This window comes from Leptosomus discolor, chromosome 5 (genome assembly GCF_034619465.1).
Source record: "Leptosomus discolor isolate bLepDis1 chromosome 5, bLepDis1.hap2, whole genome shotgun sequence".
NCBI classification, from domain to species: Eukaryota; Metazoa; Chordata; class Aves; order Leptosomiformes; family Leptosomidae; genus Leptosomus; species Leptosomus discolor.
This window is the reverse complement of record NC_141395.1, coordinates 45,692,928-45,714,311: the sequence shown is the minus strand read 5'-3', so window position 1 is coordinate 45,714,311 and position 21,384 is coordinate 45,692,928. Positions and strand designations below refer to the sequence as shown.

At 42.1% G+C, this 21,384-nt stretch overlaps 1 protein-coding gene across 1 annotated transcript in view; it reads right to left on the bottom strand.

Annotated features, from left to right (window-relative positions):
• The window catches only part of C5H8orf34 (chromosome 5 C8orf34 homolog), a 175,481-nt gene extending 154,912 nt beyond the window's left edge, over positions 1 to 20,569 (bottom strand). Inside the window, exon 1 of the mRNA XM_086465757.1 lies at positions 20,501 to 20,569. Coding sequence (XP_086321883.1) covers positions 20,501 to 20,569 — 69 coding nt within the window. The remainder of the gene's footprint in view (positions 1 to 20,500) is intronic.
• Positions 20,570 to 21,384: the final 815 nt, after the last annotated feature.

Below are 21,384 nucleotides of genomic sequence, written 5' to 3'. Positions count from 1 at the left end.
GATACTGGAACCTGTCCCGGTTTGAGCTAGAACAGAGCTAATTCTCCATTCAGTGACTTTACTTTTCAGTTAAGTCTCTTCTAAGTAACTGCATTTTCTGAAATCAACAGCGTATTTTTTTCAGACTGTGTCTACTTCCGTGATAGTGCATAATGTTTATAGATGCTACTAAGGAATCCTATGCAGAAAGGCTCTTGCTTATACTTGCTCCTATAGAAACCAAGGTCACTGCTAAATCTTGTGTGCCATGTTGAAGTGCCACAAGTAAAAGGCTCATAACTAAGTAAAAAGGTCACACCTGCAGGGAGGAGGGAGCCAGACAGGTGACCCAAACCTGATCAACTAAATATTTCATTCCATATATGTCATACTCAGTATAAAGCTGAAGCAGAACAAGGGTCAAGCCCTTGTCTTCTATGGCCAGCATTTGAGGACTGTCTGTCCTTCTGCCTTCGATCTCAATCTGTGTGTTCCCAAATCCCGTTCCCATCTGCCACTGAGTCCAGTCTGGGACTTTCCCAGTGCCAGCCCTGCAGCATCAGGTGATTGTCATCAGGAGAGTTCAGTATTGGGTTTGTATGTATTTGTATATATTTCATTATTTTATTATTATTATCTTCTTATTGTTTTATTAAAGCTGTTTTAGTTTTTTTTCCAATCCATAAGGCTCTCTCCTTTATTCTATTCCCCTTGTGGGAAGGGAGAGGGGTTAATACAGAGCACCTGTCCTCTGTTTAGTGGCCAGCCCAGCCTTAACCCTTGACAAACCTAGGTTCAATAAAAGGCTATCATCAGCCTGTGGAGATTCAAACCCACATCCCTCACCACACAGCTCTAAGTCTTAAACTCAAGGCTACAAGGTATCAGGGGAAAGAAACTCTCTAAGCTGCCTGCTAAACGTATACTACTGCACAGTAAGATAGACAGGCAGATAGAGAAAGCAGGCAGGGACGTAAGAGGGAGCAGAATTTGAGAATCCAGCGGCTAGTATTAAACAGCATTTAGATAAAATATAGACATGGTCCTTTGACACTGTGAAGAGCTGCTTCACTTCTAGCCACACTTCAGGAGAAAACAGGGAACACTGCTGGCATCATCCCTCAGGGAACTATTTGGATCATTTTATCTATGAGCACAGCAACACCCACTTTCAACTCCAGCTTGACTCTCTAGACTTGGCTAGCATTTCAGGCATTTCGCTGTGCTTTGGCGTTTAGTACTATGGGCAATTTCTTGCTTAGTATGTAGGGTTTCTGGATCACCATTCTGAGACATTCTACTACTCCTGCAGCATTTGGACCCAACAGTGCAACTAACTTCGCTTGTAACCAAATGCATATCGTTCCTTGGATCACACCCTCAATGATTGTTTTCAAAATCTTTCAATCTTGACCAAGAACTTTTAAACTACTCACGTGGAAGTTCAAATAATAACCAGCAATCACAGTGACACGAAATAAAGAATATGAGTTACTGGAGTCCAGGGTGGGGAATTTCTAACATAGATTTAATTATCCTGACTTTCGACACCTATATAAATTAACCCTAAATTTGCTCAAGTAATGATTGCCAAACAAATTCTGATGAAGTTAACAGATGCTCCCTGATTGTTAGAATTTACTTAAATCATGTCATTTCAAGATGTTCCTCTAGTACAGCAGCTAAACAATTGTTAGTAATATTCAGTCTAATTACAGGTTTTATTAATAAACTTTGAATAGATGAACATCTATTCAGATATGCATCTTAATTTTCTATTATTTATCTGTCAGAGATTGACTTGGTCAATCATACCGATGTTGTAATCAGCTTTTTAAACAGAACTAAATGTTTAATATGCACAAATACAACAGAGATTTTTGAACTGGAAAGGTCAGAATTTGTTGCCATAGAAAAGTCTGGAAATTCATTTTCACCACAGCAAAAGACAAAGGGTTCTTTTATATCTGCAGAATTTATATATTGCAAATGTGGCTGAAACTCCTAAAATGAGATTAATGAGTAGTTTTTACATAGCATTTTAAGACGACAAAAGGTTATTTCACATATAAGCAGTGCTTGATTGATTTAAACCTACACGTATCCTTTTCTCCCCCGCAGGAAAGGTCACACTGATTTGCCTTTTACAGGTAACACAAGATGTACAGTACCTTGTCAGCATAATCACCAAAGCCACTGCAGACTATCTGCAAGCAGATAGCAGATAGTTCTCAAACGCATTTGAGAACACACCGTCATGTTCAGTTTGGTTCTACACAGCTCATACTCAGTGCTTTTCCAACTACGTGGAAATCATAAAAAACTCCTCATTTACAAGTAACACTTTTATATTAGCAGTTATTTTAACGTGCGTTCATTTAGGGGTAGGTGAAGTTTTTGCTTAGTTATGTATACACTGGAACTTTGCCATTAAAAATAAAGCAAAACCCACAATGAAATCAGAATGAAAAGAATCGGTCTCTTTAAATCATAGAATCATGAGGTTGGAATAGACCTCTGAGATCGATCATCAAGTCCAACTGTTGAGCTAACACCACTATGCCCACTAAAGCATGTCCCAAAGTGCCACATCTATATGTTTTTTGAACGTCTCCAGGGACAGTGACTCCACCACTTCCCTGGGCAGCCTGTTCCAATGTTTGACCACTCTTTCAGTAAAGAAATTTTTCCTAATGTCCAGTCTAAACATCCCCTGGAGCAACTTGAGGCTATTTTCACTCATCCTATCACTTGTTATTTGGGAGAAGAGACCGACCTCCACCTCGCTACAACCTCCTCTCAGGTAGTTGTAGAGAGTGATAAGGTCTCCCCTCAGCCTCCTCTTCTCCAGACTAAACAACCCCAGTTCCCTCAGCCGCTCCTCACAAGACCTGTTCTCCAGACCCTTCACCACCTTCGCTGCCCTTATCTGGGCACTCTCCAGCACCTCAACATCTTTCTTGTAGCGAGGGGCCCAAAACCGCACACAGCATTCAAGGTGCGGCCTCACCAATGCCGAGTACAGAGGCATGATCACCTCCCTACTCCTGCTGGCCACACTATTTCTGATACAGCCCAGGATGCTGTTGGCCTTCTTGGCCACCTGGGCACGCTGCTGGCTCATATTCAGCCGGCTGTTGACCAGCACCCCCAGGCCCTTTTCCACCTGGAAATGCAAGAATAGGGGAATCTTTTGCCATGCAGAAGACTATGGATTTAACAATAAAATTTGGTTATAAATACATGAATTCATAATACTATAATAAGTAGCTAAATAACTTTGTCAACTAATAAAAATCCAATACTGACCAATTTTTCTCCACACTCTAAGGGATCTTCCAGCATTTTGTGTACTATCACCTATTACATGCTACCACATGATACTGGCAACTATTTTATTCCTGTTGGGTATCAGTGTACCTGAATTTATCATCAGCCCCAACTGAAGACACATCAATAATTCCAGTTCAGTTGGAAGTAAAATCCACCTGTGATTGCTTCCATATTCATTTTTACCATCCACCAGTTAAGCCAAAATTACTTGTATGATTCTCCCCATCAGTGAGCAAGATGACAGAGAAACTGTTTTAATGATTTTTTTTTTTTCCTCTTAATATTATTTCCAAAGTTCTGACACATGTATAACATGCTCTGCCTTTATGGATAATCTCTTTATTTCAAGTCAGTGCCCAGGCCGCCATCCAGGATTCTCCTGAAAAGCAGGCCCTTCAGCGTCAAGGTGTGAAGACACAAAGACCTGGCTAGGCTGAGGTCTGAACCCAGGAGAATACAGAGCCTACTGAAGATGAACAAGCAGCTGCCTAACTGACCACTCCTACAAAGCAAAACCTATGCTTGGAAAGCAGGCAACAAGCTTCTGAAAATGCGTGCTCATTCTACTGCTCCTCCAAGATCTCCTCCACACGTTTACTTGCTTACCTCGTCTACTGGCTTTGTGCCGCCTTGAAATAAGACTCAACACTTGTAGGGCAGAAGTTCTCGTGTGCAATACATCTGGACAATTTCTATCACTGCACTGATATCTAAGTAACATTTAGCTTTGTTCATTTAAGAAATACCATATTTTATTTTAATCCTGGAGAATGTAATGTCAAAGATTCAATCTAAACACTTGTATCAGGACAGTGCTGCATTAATCAAGTTATTTCCACATCCAAACATCCATTCCCACACCAAAACACAACTGCAACACCTTGCATGGAACTGTAACTTGAATGATTTTTTTTTTTTTTCACCCAGGTTTGGCTACTGGAATCACAGAGCCAAAAAAATACCTTTCACCAGTGCACAACTGCACTTACACAGGTGATGTTACAAATCAGAGAGAGGTCTGATCATCATCAGAAGAGACAGAAGACTCTCACCCTACTCCCATGCCTTCCAGACTCAGTGTATTGCAAAGTGTGTCCCTTGTTCTGGAGCATCATGAGGAAGAACAGATACCCATATAACTTCTGCACAGAAAGCATCACTGGAAGGCTTGCTTCAGACAAGACACTTCCTGCTCAGAGGCTGAATGTCCTATAATCAGGCCCAGAAAAGGGTGCCCCAGAAAATAACCCTTCAGTAAAACACAACTGATTAGCAGAAATGAAAGAACAGTGTGTCTGCTGTACACTACAAAGGAAACTGTCAAACTTTGTTGACAATATACAACAGATACTAGGTACGAAGGTTTACAGCCAGGCACGTGTTTAACACAAGAGATGGTCTAATGCCATATTTCTAAACACTCAGCACTGCAGAGTTGCACCGACGCTGCATACTCCACTTCAGGCTGGGGCTATAATTGTCCTTAGACTATAACAGCACATAACTGTGTTTTGCCCTCTTCATTTTTAATTTGGATAAATTTCATGTTTGCTTTTCAAATAATACCTATGTTAAAGCAAGAGCACGCTTCAAAGTAAAAAAAGAACAAAACACCACAAACTTGAAAGCTGGGCCTATAACTGTTCATACGAACTTACTGTGGTTTACTTTTATATCGCAGTAATCACACAGACCTTTAAAAACACGTTCTGTAACACCCATTAAGCTTGACTTTCAACTTGAATGTCATTATTTGAACAGTTTTTGTATAAAATATAAAAATAATGCTCAAATACTGGATCAAACGCAAAAATCATCCATCTGGTGGGACACATAGAAAGCATTCCCCTTTCCTGCAAATATACATACATATATACTATATTACTGATATACATCAGGCTCATAAAATCTTTTGATATCATAGAAAACTAGAAGAAATAAACTTAATGTTCCACTGAATGTAGGTGTCCGTGGCCGCTCACTCACCCCTCCCCCGCAGCGCATGAGGAGGAGAATCAGGAGAAAAGGGTCCAAACCTCTCAGGTTGAGATAAGAACAGTTTAATGAAACAACACAACGAGAGAAGGAACAACGGTAACAACCACACCACTGATGAAATAGGTACAGCGAGAGACACGGAACACAACGGCTCCCCACCCACCACGCACCTTCCGACAGCTCCCCCTTACATATTGAGCATGACGTCAGCATGGCATCGATTGCCCCTTGGCTACTTCGGTTTGGCTGTCCAGGCTGTGCCCCCTCCCAGCCTCTGGCGAAAATTAACGCTATCCTAGCCAAACCCAGGGCAGTAGGGCAAAAGGATGCTATCAGAAAGGCTCTCTGATTATTTTAATGGTATCTATTATAAGGACTTACGAGAATAGCGAGATTGCATTTTGTGTAATACTATGGTAAATTTTCCTATGCTCAAATATTAGACAAAACCACTGCATAGTAGTCACGGAAAAAAATCATTTAAGCACTTTTGCAGTGTAATGGCTGTTATTTGCAACATCTTAAATTCAAATGCTTCCAATTATTTCAAATTTTTTAAATTGGAAAAAAGCCCCCAAATATCTGGGGTTTAATTACAGCTGAACACAAACGGTAATGTGACATAAATAAAATACATCAATATTTTCCCAGTGAATAAATGTCCACTTATTCCAAGTCCAAAAATTCAGCCAAACACTCTTCTGAAGTTTCTGGGAATAGCCATTCAACTTAATAGTTCATCCCCAGAATGAAACACCATCACAACAGTCTATCCTCTAATCTAGCTTTACCCAGATACTACTGCTCACTTTTTTATCCATCAGCAATGGATTTCTTTGACATTACTTCTGGAAAACAAACAAATGAAAAAACCTACATATCCTACTTTTGCATTCCTGTGCAGTGATTTAATTTTGTATTGATGGCCTATATTTGTGATCACTACTGGTCAATGTGAAAAAGAACCATAAAGAAGGAGGACAGATCAATGCCATTGATATTTAAGGCCTATGTTTTCCACACAGGATGTATCAGTTTGTTCTCAGCATAGCCAAGCCACACAGAGAGCTTGTCGGAGTTTAAGAGACATCCAAACTATAATTTCCATCAAGTAATTCAGCCCAATGAGGAAGTTCAGCTGAAAGTCAACTCATCATAAAAACACTACAGGTTGCTTTAACAAAACATTTCAGTTTATCAAACTTAAAGGTTTAAAGGAGCTGTGCTTTTCAACAAGAATAAAATAAAAAAAAAAATGAATAAAATACTTCTACCCAGCCCTAAGTTGTACATTGCTGTCAATCCCTATCTTCCAAAAATGATGGTTATAAATTTTACATTCTCAGACCTACTCACATCTGCTCATTGATGTGCCATTATGAAGGAATTTAATGTAGCATATCTTGCATCCTGAGGACAAACAGAAATTACAATATATGAAGACTTAAGCGTAAGTGACCCAGCTACTGTTAATCATTGTGGTGGGTTGACCCTGGCCAAAATGCCAGGTACCCACCAAAGCCACTCTATCACTCCCCCTCCTTAACTGGACAGGGGAGAGGAAAAAAATAACAACAGGCTTGTGAGGTTGAGATAAGGACAGGGAGATCACTCAGCATTTATTGTCATGGGCAAAACAGACTCAACTACAGGAAAATGTAATTTATTACCAATTAACTCAGAGAGGAGTAATGAGAAATAAAACCAAATCTTAAAACACCTTCCCCCCACACCTCCCTCCTTTCCCGGGCATAACTTTGATCCCGGTTTTTCTCCCTCCTCCCCCCAGCGGCACAGGGGGGAAAACAGGGAATGGGGGTTGGGGTCAGTTCATCACACTGTTGTTTTCTGCCACTTCTTCCTCCTCAGGGGGAGGACTCCTCACACACTTCCCCTGCTCCAGTGTGGGGTCCCTCTCATGGGAGAAAGTCTTCCATGACTTCTCCAGCATGAGTCTTCCCACGGGTTCAGTTCTTCATGAACTGCTCCAACGTGGGTCTCCTTCATGGTGTGCAGTCCTTCAGGAACCGACTGCTCCAGCGTGAGGCCCTTTCACGGGGTCTCTGGCAGCAAACCTGCTCCAGCGTGGGCTTCTCTCTCTCCATGGGCCACAGGTGCTGCCAGGAACCTGCTCTGGTGCAGGCTTCCCACGGGGTCACAGCTTCCTTCAGGTATCCACCTACTCCGATGTGGGGGCCCTCCACGGGGTGTAGGCAGTCATCTGCTCCACCGCCCATGGGCTGCAGGGGGACAGCCTGCCTCACCATGGTCTTCACCACAGGCCACAGGGGAATCGCTGCTCTGGCGCCTGGAGCATCTCCTCCCCCTCCTTCTGCACTGACCTTGGTGTCTGCAGGATGTTTCTCTCACATATTCTCACTCCTCTCACTCACTGCAATTACCGCTGTGCAACAACTTTTTCACTCTCTTAAATACGTTATCACAGAGGTGAAAAACGCTGTCGCTGATTGGCTCGGCCTTGGCCAGCGGTGGGTCCGTCTTAAAGCCGTCTGGCATTGGCTATATCTGACATAGGGGAAACTTCTAGCAACTTCATACAGAAGCCACCCCTGTAACCCCCCCCCCGCTACCAAAACCTTGCCACGCAGACCCATTACATTCATATTTTTGCATCTTTTTCTTTTGTAACTCTCAGTATAATACCAGCACTTATGGCTGAAAATGAGATTCATTCAAATGCAGTTATATATGTAATGCTACTGGAAAAAAGCAGCAGCATATATATAGTTTACCTTCATGATTTGTTGCACAGATTACCTATTATTTGTTCCATTGAAAAGTTACTTGCATGCCCAAATCCTTACAAAATCCTGATCTAAGTAATGTGAAAAACCTCTCTCATGCTAGCTTTAAAGAGCAGTTGAAAACTATGTCAATACCAAGCTGAAAAAAATTCACTGAAATGAGAGGATGTTGGACACTTCTGTTTGGCCTCTGGGAGGACAAGTGCATTGGCTGCACAGGCTTAAGGCTGGCATCATATCATGCCCACAAATAAAGTAGGTCTGAGATAATAGGGACAGCTAAATAAATATCAGCTTACATAAGCAGGATACACTGTCCACTCTATAAGTTACAGATTACCTAAGTTACATATATGATTGCAATATTAAAGCCACTTTTACATTATGCAAAGCCTAAGTACGAAATAAGAAAAAAAATGTTAATATTGGTCTTTCTGTAACAAAAATATAAGCGAATGAATAAATATTTTTTTCCAAAAGAAAAAATAGCAGGAAAAACGGCTATTAAAAAACCATGAGTTCTAATAATTACATCATACAGATCAACTTACTGTTATTAAAATCCCTTTCTAGCCCAAACAAGGTAACTTCAACACATACACAAAACTGGTATATTTCTAAAAACTGTTATGTGCACTTTGAGTATCTCCTCCATGTAAACTGTCACCATGGATCTAGTCAGCATGCCCTCACTAACCTTCCTGGGACATGACCCACAACATCCACGAGCTGTCCTCTGGCTTAGGTTTTCAAACAAAGGACTAAAGGAATATATTTTACAAGAAAGCTAAAGCCTTAAGTGGATATTTAAATCATCACTACTGTACTAACGACTGAAAACTTTAAATTGGTAGCAATGGTAATTTGTAAAGACAGATAATTGAATTGCACCTAGAACTGTAGTTAAGTCCATCATTTCTCATCAGACACTTCTACCATCAAGACTGCAATGGCTTAGGCAATTAAGAATCATATCTAGAAGCTGAGATCTGGGTAATTTTAGAAGATATGACAGGTTTTGAGGTTGTAGAGCTATTTTTAATTACAGACAAGGGATTATTAATCTTATTTTCTAATTTTTTTACTTAGAAAGCAATGCCTGCAAATCACTGGTGTATGTTTTTGTTTGTTTCTGACACAGCAAAGTAACTTCTCAACCCTGACAGTGATTGCCCAATTAAAGCTTCCTGATGATTTGATTGCTATTAATTTAATGTTAGACTAAATCTGCCTGGCTATGAGTGAAGGCCTTCCTCTTGTAAATCAGGGCCTCACCAACTGCAGCAGGGCTCCCTGTGGGAACACAACACACTCACATGGACTGCGCTTGTAGCCTTGAGACTTGTCAATGCTCTGAACCGCCACACTAAGCAGGGGAGAAGGGAGAGGGAATCAGGTTTTTTGACTGTGTGGCACCAATTAATGGGATTAATAGCACTACCAGGCACTGAGGCAGCACAAAGAAAAAGGAGGAAGCAGAAGGGCCATAATGAGCTCAGGGTCTTGCTGTGAAAACTCCTAAACCATGTGAAGACTGTAAGAGCCAGAGGGGTTTGCAGTCTCTGTGCAGATAAACAAGACAGACAAAGGAAGGGGAAACACAACCACAGAATAATATGTGATAATGCAGTGGGACAGCAGTAGCAGAAGTAGGAACAGCAGCCAGATAACTGGCTACCATTTCAGTACCCTAACTACTGTCTATTTTATTTCCTCTTGTGACTTCTTCACTTTTTATTCAGTGTTTAAGTAAATGTTAAGTGGATCTTTGTTTTGGCCAACTTCATTCTTGTAATCTTTTTTTCCGTTATCATAGGGAAACACAGAATAAAACAAATCATCTTGAGTTTCTTATTTACCTTTGTTCTTTTTTCTCCTCTGCTATATTTTTTTCTTTCAGGTATACCTCCTTTACGGGATAAGAAATTGAGATTAAATCTGTTACTCTAGCAATTTAGTCTTCTTTGTGTGTATCCCTTCTGTGCTCCATATTGGTAAGTCTCCATTCAGCCTCTGTCTCCAAACAGCTTCACTATACACTCTGCATTAGACTACAGGCATTATCATCTACTGGCACTATTCTGAGGGCACACTTAGGAGGAGCTCTGAAACACCTTTTTTTTTTTTTTTCTTTTCCTGGGGGCTCTACATCATGCAAAAGGAGGTGTCTTACAAAGCTACTGGGTGAGTGAGTTGCGGCCTGCCATCTCTGCAAGGTTACTTCTGCAGAGCTCGTCCTCAGCACAGTTATGGGTGGTGTTTCATGATGGCACACCCAGAGGAATTTCTGCATCTGCAGACCTTGGTTTTGTCCTCAGATTGTGTTTCCCTGGACATCTCTGCTTTGTCCTGATTAGGCCAGAGGACAAGATTCTTCAGAATGCTCAGGAAGACGAATACCTCAGGTCATATTGGGTGTATTGAGCATGTCACGCCTAACTGGCCTGCATATGTGCAGTTAATACAATGTGTCTGAACAGGAACATGAAGCACCTACTGCCTTTATGCAAGATCTTTGCCCAGTGCACATGGGATTCTGAGGTGTGTCGCAATGCTTCAGAGATCTATATGCATTGCATGGCATGTGCACAGAAATCCAGTAATCTTATCCTAGCTCTCTCTTTTCCTCTCCTTCAAACAAAACTATAGCCTTACTCACACCTGTGCCCTCAATTTCATCTCTACAAAACTATCACAGAATCTGCCTCATAATTTTTTTTTCTTCCTAACTGCCCTATCCACAATTGCTTTCACAGGTTCTCTCCTAAGGTCATCTACAGATGAAACTACCCTTCCTTTTCAGTTCTACGAACCATCTCCCAAGTCTCCAGAAGAGACAGCTTCCACTTATTTAGGCTTCTAGGGCGAATTCTGCTATCAACAATACAGAGCAGCTTTTCTACATTAGTGCATCAAAACAAACACAGAACTTACCATTCAGAATCCCTTTGTTTGAGATAGATACCTGACCAGCAGAATCCTTCACAATCATCAGCTTACCTCTCCACTCATACAAATGTCAGCAGAGATGCAATGCCTATCAAATTGAGTGTAATACAATCTTGATGAAGGGGTTTGTGGCACAGCAGCCTGTGTAAACAGCAGTGCTAAGGATATCTTTAACTCCCTGACAAATCTGTACCCAAGCAGTATTGCCAAGATCAAGTACTAAAAGTATGAGTTAAGACTGCAAAACATGCACATTTCTTTAGATTATAAGAATTTATATTTTCTTGTATTTGCCCTGTGTTTCTCATCCTTCAGTCATACTCTCAGCAACCACAAGCACTAGAACCTTTCTTTAAAAAAAAGAAAGTACAGATCCCAGGTAACCATTTGACTGTAGGGACTGAGATTATTAAAAGAAAAGAAAAAGAATGTGTTGGCAATGTAGCATTAATCTTTGTCAGCACATCCCCTTCCATTTCCTACCCATTCTCACTTTCACACTCAGTTGTACTCATATGGTCCATCTCCTCCTAATTTTTTAGGCCAGCCTCCCTAATTATTCAATTCCCTCTTCTGCTCCTACACAGAAGGGACTGGGCTGCACTCCATGACATTCTCCTGATGTATGGGGAACTGCACCTTTATAAGGCAAGATCCATATGAAGTTAATTAAGCACACAAGCTTCTAGTATACAGGGCTGAGCAGTTAGTTAGAACTCATGGAGTGATCTGGAGATCACTGATGCTCATCTAGCAGTTTGCTACTGGAGAAAAAGGCAGCTATGCTCTTCTCCTTCCCATCACCCTCTAGCCACCTACATTTTCTATCCTGAGTCAATGCCATGCTCCTCATCAGAGCACATGGTAACCCACCAAGCTAAACCAACTGAACGCTTTTCACATCTTTGCAGACTTCCTTTTCTTCTATTTAATCTTCCCAAACTGGGTAACTGTAGTATAAGATGACTGCCAGTTCTGGAACAAGGACAGCAGGAATGGGCAGCCAACAATGAGGATGAACACGAGCTGCAGCAACTGGCTATTAGATCAGCCTCACAACCTGCAGTTCCAAGTACTAAACCACCAGTGTCTGGAGTAAAACAAGCTATGAGAGGAGGAATGATCCAATTAAAAAGGCTCAAACACAGCTGAAAGACCCAAACTCTCATGATTCCTGCCCCAGAAAACAGCTCCTCCAGAAGCCAACAAAAGAGCTTGATAAGCATATTGTTCCAGCCACTATAGAGAAATCTGGTGCATGAATAGAGTGATTTTAGCCATTGAATATTGCAGGGAGCTGGCAAAATGAGGAGAGAGAAAGAATGCTTCATGTAAATACACAAGGTAAAAATTTCCATTCTCCGTATGGACAGAAATTTTATAAGAGGTGGCTAATGTAAAAGAGCCTTCTGTATCATGGGTAAGGGAGTTCACATGCATTCTTCATTTTGGATGGGCATTGCCCATAAACGTAACACATTTCCTCACAGTCCTATGTAAAGTTATGTTCAAAACTGAGGCGTTTCACTGGAAACTCTATGTTTAATGTAAAGATAATACTTCAATTTTACATGAATAGGGAAAGAAAAATGCCCAAACCAACAGAAGAGCAAAAACAGAGGGGCATCATAACTTCAGCCTAATGACTCTGCCTGCCTGCACACTTTTGGATGGAACTAAAAAAAAAAAAAAAAAAAAAAAAAAATTCAGTGAAACTGAGTAGCTGAAGGACAAATTAACACAGCATGGCACATGGTACCTGCCACAGAAGTTGAGGCCATCAAAAATGTGTCTGTTTCAAGCTTTTTGAAAGGATACTACCCTCTACGCTGAGAGCAGATATGGATGTTGAGTAGTCTTGGCTAAGGCATAGGTGTGCATTTCAAGTCACTGTGCTCTTTTCCTACATCCTAGAATTAAACTCATGAATCCTTGTTCTTCCTATCAAATGAGCACTGCTTTTCATCGCCTTCTGTAACGTCTGAAACAGCACAATGCCTTAGTCAGGAAGCCAACAGTTTCCTAACAATCCTATTTGGAAATGACTTTGCTTTCAGCTGGGTTTTAACAGTTTCTCATAGTTTCAGGTAGAGAAGCATCTTCTCTTAACATAGAAGATATCCCTCTCTCATACTTCATAGCTAGGAGAATAAGAAAGTGTACAAGTGATATAATACAGAATACAGTCAATAACACCCCATTTTTATCTGAATATTACAGACATTAAGGGTTTTGGGTAGCCTCTGTTCCAAAAGTTGGTGAAAAAATGCCTGAAGCCACCGCTCAAGTCCAGAAGTAACAAAATATCTCCATTACCCCTCACTCATACAAAAGCACATATGCTTTCCCAAAATAATAAAATATCACAAGGAAAAATAAAATTAAAAAAAAAAATATCACTATACAAAGAAAAACCGAGACAAACGAAAAAGAGAAATTATTGGTCCCCACTTTTTCGTTTATAGAAACAAGACAGAAAATGGAAAGTACCAAGTGGGAGGAAAAGACACTGAAAAAAGGGAGAGAGTATTGATCAGACCTTCAAACTTAGTGGCAAAATGTAAAGGAACATGATGTCAAAACGCTCTTAAATATTATGATTTTAACTCAATTTTTGATGCTTCCATTTACAAAGCAACACTTTTAACAGAAGCGAGCATTAATAACAGGTGTCTTCCTAGGTGTGTCTTTTTAGTCAATGGCGAGATAAAGGAGCTGACAAAGAAACCCACTTGCTCCAGAGCATTAAAGCAGCGCATCACACGTGGGAGAAATGCCAGTTAAGGTACGAGCTGCCCCCTTTCCTCTCAGAAGCTCCAAAACAACCAGAAGGCTGAGACTGTGCTGACTCTGAGGCACAGATAGCATCTAGCCCACCTGGAAAAGCATAAATCAGTAACAGCAAAGAACACATTAAAAAAAATTAAAGACTAAGTTAAAGGCATTAAAGTTTTTTATTTAATATTTGACATTTACATTTGTCCTTTGTACCAAAAGACTGGATTAATCAAAAGAAATAAAACAGTTGAAGAGCTTACTTCAGGTTTAATTAACACCATGCATTGAACATCATCCAAAACTTGGAAGAGACTTCGTAATGTGATAAAACACAAAGAAAAAAGAGCAGTAGTAATGGGCTTATTTGGATCCAGACTGATCTATTACTACAGTGGTTGCCAGACAAAAATTCAAAATCATCATTGTCTTCGTGCATGTCCTAGAGCAGAGACATTAGACTCACAGAATTTTATTTTATTTTAAACAGAAACATCTGCTAGCTCTGGACCTTAGCATTGAGCAGCCAGGCTCCACTGGTACATGATGGTGACAGCGACTCAATTGAGAGCTACCTCTCATTTCCCAGCTATTTTCTATGGCAAGCTAGTTATGCCTTCTGCTCCCCCTCTCAAGAAACACAGTAATTGTCATCTTGAGAGTTTAAAAATATTAAAAGTTAATGTAACAAAACGAAGTTATTATGATTCTTTCATTTTATCATTCTGTGTTTCAGATACAAATGTTCAAATTTAATTATTACTATTAGACAAAGAATATAACTTTGATTTTTATTTGTGTGTCTTTTAACCAGAGGAAATTTTTTTAAAAAGCGATTAAGAAAGCCCACATTCCCCTTTCAGGAAAGTAATGTTTTTGCCACTGTGGAAACAAGGTTTATGTGATTATCATCTATGTTTGTGACCACACAAATGCATATCTGTATCCAATTTCTTTCACTGTCTCTTTCCAATATTTTTGTAAAACTTCATCTAATTTCAGACAAATTCCCAGAGGAGCAGAAGTCAGAAAAAAGCAAGTTCTTTCAAATGTTGCGAGATTAACCAGCCAAGTAGCAAGACCAAAACATGTGATTTTCGTCATTCAGGAAGAATCCCTTTTCTTAAACCCAGATTCTACAGGAGAGAAGAATTACGAATGCCTCATCCACAGGGAAATTTCCGACAACTTTTGTATCTTGTTGGTCACCACAAAACCCAAGCAAAAAGCATAAAACCTTGCTCATGGAACTGTTTGTAGTGGAAAAGGGTCTGTCTGTAGTTTTATTTAGGGTTTTTCACTTGTCTTCCCTTAAAGATGACTTCACCAAGGCAACTACAAGAATGCACAGGGAATTCTCTGAAAAGCAAAGGACATCTCTGCACCATTTTTTTCCCTTTTACTTTCATTCCCCTTAAATAGGTCTTTTACTTCAGTGCACATCAAGGCTATCACACAGTCCTACTGTAGCAGGCAACAAAAAAGATTAGAACTTCTATATGATTTCCTGCCCCCCCACTGTGTAACACTGCAGCATTTCTAGATCACCACTGGTTTCCACACATCCTTTGAAAAACACCTAATACTGGCTCCTCTGAAAGAGGGACTGCCAAGATGAAACAATGTCACTGGATAATCAGTTAGTACCTAAAATGATGCTTGTGATGTCTAAGTACTGAAAAACTTGGCCTTCCAAAGGCTCCACCTATCTGCCTGAAATTAAATGTTTCTCTGTGTAAATTCACATCATCCTTTCATGTTAGCAACAGAATCTGACCAATTAAGCATAATACCAAAAAAAAAAAAAAATTATTTGAGAAATTCAAAAGGAAACAATCCTTTGACAGCATCTCTATCATTCACATTTTAGATATTGCAGCTTAAAACATAATTCAATACTGTGAGGAATCTTGAGCTGGTAAATGAGACACTGAAGTTGCCTGTGTCTACATTTGTGTATGTAAGAACTGAGGGCAAACATTGCTTCAGAAGATGGTCCAAACTCCAAAATTCATTCCCAAACTTTGACTAAGTCAGTCACAAGGTGCACTATAAATACCGTTAGTCACCAAACAGGTGCATTAGGATGCGTTAAGGTTAAAGTCAGAAGCATAGTTACTTTATTTAAATTAAATAATGGAAGCCAGTGCATAATATACACCAATAATGACATCTCATTTAGGAAAAAAAAAAAAGCATCATAAATAAAAAATAATTCTAAAAAATAATTAAATAAATACTTTCCTATTGTATTTGCTTCAGGAATTTTGTCTGCTATAAGAAAACAAGGTAAGTGTGGCAATATGAACATAGCCTTTACGTTGTTCAAAAGAAAAATTACAGTTCCAAACCCACACTACTTTGAGAAAAATTCTTAGGTAACCAGCGGGTTGGTATGTTTATTTTGAGAAGAGTTATTTTGGCTTTTTATAACCCAAAGAAATTACAGTCTTCTGGTTTGCATAACAACAACGTACCTGCCGGATGCTTTTCAGCTGCAGTTCTATAAATAAGAAAATTCCAAAACACTAAATTTATCTCAGAGCTCTTGAAGATTTATTGCAATCTGTTGTTACGAGTGCTGATCCAGCTTTCAAATTCACAGAAACTGTCAGGTTGCCCAAATGAGAACACAACTGGATGCTGAAAAGATACAGTCATTCGGAAATCTAGATGTATGGATACTCGCAGGCAGCAGGATTATTCATTGAGATTATTAGCACACAAAAAGAATTTGTTGGATTGGATGCTTGAAACGCAAAGTGGGTCAATACTTCACTCAGACAGAAATGAGTGGGTGCTGATTCTGAATACTCTGTCCCAGCCAATTTTAGGCACACACCTCCTGTTCACATTTTAGAAAGATGGAAAAAAATAACAGTGAAGCTTCATCGCAGAAATAATTCATATTTAGAATTCTTGTTACATTCCAAGTTAAATGTAAAAAAAAAAAATCTAAAAAAAAAATCAGGTAGTGCAATGCTACATGCTACCACAAAAATCCCAGAAGAGAGGCATTTCTAAAGGGCATTCCTCAAATCTAAACTAGGTATCTAACCACAGTATTCTCAGATGCCAATAATCTGTTCCAGAAAGATGTCTAAGCTTTCAAATGCAAAAGAAAAAAAAAAAAACAAAAAACCACAACACACAAAACCTACACAGAACAGGATAAACCAGCTCATGAAACCTGACAGAATTAAAGGGGCTAAATTAAAACCTTACTGTCAGCACTAACACCACCTGCATGGCCTGGGGCATTTAGAAGTTGACCTGCAGGTTTTCAGGAATTTTACCTACAAAAACCTTAGGCACCTGTAAGATGAAATGGCTGAGAAGTAACAGTTTTGAAAAACTATGCTTTGAGGACCTACGTTCAAAAGGGGAAATGAGGCTGGAGTATGTTGTTTTGCAATCTCAAAACTGACACAGTCTCAGATGTACACACTAATTCCCACCCACCTCCCTTCCCACCTCCAAGCCATAAATAAGAATTTAACTAGTAAAAATGTTTGGAATCAAATGAGTCTGTGCGCTACCATTCATAGCTGAGCAGACAGGACTTCCTACTATCTGTTAACGGGTACTGGTATTCAGTAGAAGACTGATGCCTGCTGAGTCAGCCTAAGCTCATTAATTCTTTCTCCAGAAGGATACTCCTACCTTTCTTTAGAGAGATGGAAACCACTTTTTAACCAAGGGAGGGCCTACAGTCCTCACATGTCAGCACTTCTCTTGAACACCTCTTTTACACAAATTAGAAAAATAATCCCAGTGTTAAAACATACAAAACTTTGGCAAAGAAACAGAACTGAACTCATCTGCCTATGCAGCACATGCTGAAGGTTAAAAGAAAAAAAAAAATGAAGTCCAAAAGAACAGATGTTCTTAAATAGTTACTGCTGGTTAATGAAGTACAAAAAGCCCTAACCACGGTAACAGAAGGCCACAAATACAGCACAGAAAGGAGAATAGAGACACTACTGGGATAACTGCAAGAACTAGAACAAAGTGACCAACTAGCAACTAATAGCATTTACTGCTCTTGACTGTAACACAGGGGAATTGTACTTCATCATCAGAAAACCACTGACTTCCAGCCATCAGCTAACTGTGCCTGCATAATTGTCTAGGATGTATGGTGTAAAGTCCTCCTGATCACTGATCATTCATGATGCAAGTACGCAATTGTGCGTCACCATCCCTGCCTTCACCTCCAAAAGCATGCTTGTCCTCTCTCCACTTTCTTCTTTCCTGTGACTGCCCTCAATTACCCAATGGTATTTTATGGAGTCCCTAAAATGTTGGCTTGAAGCATAGATTGAGCAATTATAGTCACAACTTGCTCAGCAAACAACACTGCAGAAAATCGAATCCAAGTCCACTCTGTTCTGACTTGGTATTAGAAAATTAGTACTCACTGCAAAAAAGATGGCTGTCATCCATGAAAAGTGGTGATTAATTAGCATCAAAACCAACAGTGGTGTAAGAAAACGCTAGCTGCTCCTGAATGAAAGACGAAGCACAGGTCTCTCTTCTCAGTGTGTCAGAACTTTTAGAGACATGAAAAACTGATGCATTACTGAATATATCTGACTGTGAACACATGGTATTCTTGATACCACAATGCATATAAAATACGAATACTAGTATAGAGTATAAACTTCACCCTATGTATAGTCTTTGATCAATTCCTGTCAACTTCAAATATATTTCTTCCCCTTACTAAGGACTATAAGATCAAGCACAGGTTGTAGATCTTAAAAAAACTGTTGAGAACAAAAAATACATCACCAAAATGGAATATTTATGTAGATTTTAAACAGCTAATCAGGAAGTGGAGGAGATAAGAATTACAATCCTCTTCCTCTCAGTGTTACAGATTAAAATAACTTGAATGCTACAGCTCTGTATCTTAAATCCACTCCCTAGTACTCAGGTCTAAGTGGATGTTACACCAAAAAATCTCTTCTTGGTATACAGGAGTGCACTAACGACCTGTAGACAGCCCGGAAGGTTGTGCGAAGAGCCTTCCACAGATGGTTTCTACCACAATGAAATTCTTCCATTAATAGTGATTAGTGAAATATTTAGTGATGCACAAAACACTGTAACAAATACAACTTCTTCATTTTTTCCAGCACTATTGATAACCGAAGCATCCTACTATTTAAATAATAGAAATTAGCATCTTACACTATTGAGAGATTAGGTTAAAACACAGTGACTCAGAACAGTGATGTCAAATAGTTGGTTTGAATTTGAATGTGTAAAAGAAGGGGTTAAAAAAATTTAGAAGCAATGACAGCTGTCAAGGGCCTAACTCCTCAACCACCCCAAGGCACTTAATTTTCATTGAAATATACAGGAGTCAGTCGGGTATATAGCCCTAGCGACTGTGTCAATTGAACAGTCTTTTGTTCGGAAATTGAACTGCCCAAATGTTTCCCATTTCTGTGAACTCTAGAACTAGAAAAATCACCTGCTGTTCCCTAGTACCCAGTTACTGTTCCATCAAATGGAGGTTTATTTATTGCAAAATTAAAACACCTAACATGTCTGACACTGAGCCAACATAACCTGTCACAACAGCCTCAGCCCATGCACAATGTAAGACCTGACCCTTAGCAAACAGTTTTCTAACAAAATTTGAACCTTTCTTATGAGGGTTGGCAAATGCTACCCAAAACATACCCTGAAGACAAGGCATCCACCACACCAGAATAAATGAGATTTCATACATAGTAAGCTTGATGAAGAACAAGTTAAATACTGCAAAAGGGAGACTTCTGTCTTGGGATATTACTGCCAGAGTGTAAAATACGTGTATTTAGACATAAAAACTGTACAAGAAACAGGATGATAAAACGGTAATCATCACGATTGCTCTAGTACCCTTTTAAGTTCTAAGGATTCATAGCTTATACACAGAAATAGTAAACTATGTGCAACCGTGCATTTACAAAACGAAGCAAGTGCATCCTTGTAAGACCAAGGAAAACCTACAGCAAAAATATGGTTCCCAAGTGTATGACTGCAGATAACAATTTCAGAAAACACCACCGACACGGACTTTTCGCAGGACAGATTTCCTCCCGAGAGCCCGCTCCAGAGGGCGGGTTTCGGGCTGGGGAGGCATCCCCCTCTCCCCCCTCGCCAGCCGGTCACGGAGGGACAGCGCCGCGGGTCTCGCCCGCGGGCCGCGCCGCGCCGCCGCCCTGCAGACTGGACGGGTGGGGGGTCTCGGGAGGGCCCCCTCCCCCTCACGGCGCACGGAAGGTGAGCCGGGACGCGGCTTCCCATGGCCGGACGGCCGGGGTCGGGTCGCCGTCCCACCACCGAGCCGCTCCAGGGACGGCGGCCGCTGGTGGGAGGGCGAAGGGGCACCTGTTTCACGACCCGCGCCGCCGTGGCGGGGTGAAGAAGCGAGGCACAGCCGCGGGACAGCCGGGGAGGGAGGGCTGCGCGGAGCTCCGCTACTCGGAGGGGCGTAGAGGAGGGACGGGAGAGCACAGGCGTAGTGCGGGGCGGCAGGGCAGGGGGTGCCGGCACTGCCCTCCCCTACCGGGCCGGGCAGACGCCGGAGCGGCGCCTCCAAGTCGTTCTCGCCCCTGCGCTCACCTGTGCTGGGCGGGGAGCTGCGGCCATCGGGGGGGGGCACCCCCAGCGTGGAGGAGCCGACTGAGAAGAGCGCACCTTACCTCGAAGAGCGGACCGATCTTATTCTTCTCCAGGTAGGCTTGGATCCTGGTCTGCTCGTGAGACGCCATGAAGAGCTCCGGAGGCGGGGGCTGGAGCTCCTCTCCCCCGGCGGTGGCTGCAGTCCCTCCGGCTGCTCGCGGCTCACTCCCCCGCCGCCCAAGGGCTGCACAGCGGGAGCGGGGTGAGGCGCTGCGAAGAGGCGGCAGCCCCAAGTCCCCGGGACGGAGCTAACTCAGGTAACCGGGGGGCGGGCAGCTGGGTGCCAGTCGCCCGCTGAAGTGGGCGCGGGGCGGTGGCAGGCTGTCTCCCCTCAGGGAGCAGCGGGCGGGCGCTGCCTGGAGCGGAGCATGGTGCAGGGCGGAGGAGAGCTGCAAAGACGGCCCCCGGGCCCGCTCTGTTCCGCGCCCTGTATCCGCGGCTGTGCCTGGCAGCGCCTTGGTTACGGGAACAGCCGCAGCTCGAGCTGCCGCCGTCGCCACAGCGCCGCTCCCGAAGCCAACGGCCGCGGGCTCCTCTCAGCGCCGCGGCCGCTGGCACCCGTTGACGCCCGGGCTCCGGCGCACAAAAGGCGAGAGCGAGGGAAGGGGGAGGAGAGCGGGCGGGAGGCGGGGGCTGCACTGCCGCCTTCCCTCCGCTGCCCTCCCGGGTGCGGGCTTCTCCCCCCGGCGAGGTCGAATTCCCGCTCTCCGCGGGCACTGCCTGCGCTTTGCCAGGGACCCAACCGGGCTCCGAGTCCCCCGTGCGAGGGGGACCGGCGTGAGGGCCTGGCCGGCACTCGGAAACTTCGGCCGGCGGAGGGTCGCGGGGGAGGGAAACGAGGCGCTGAGCTAGCAGGGAGTGGGGGTGCGGGGACTGCAGCCAGCGCGTTTCCATAATATTTGCC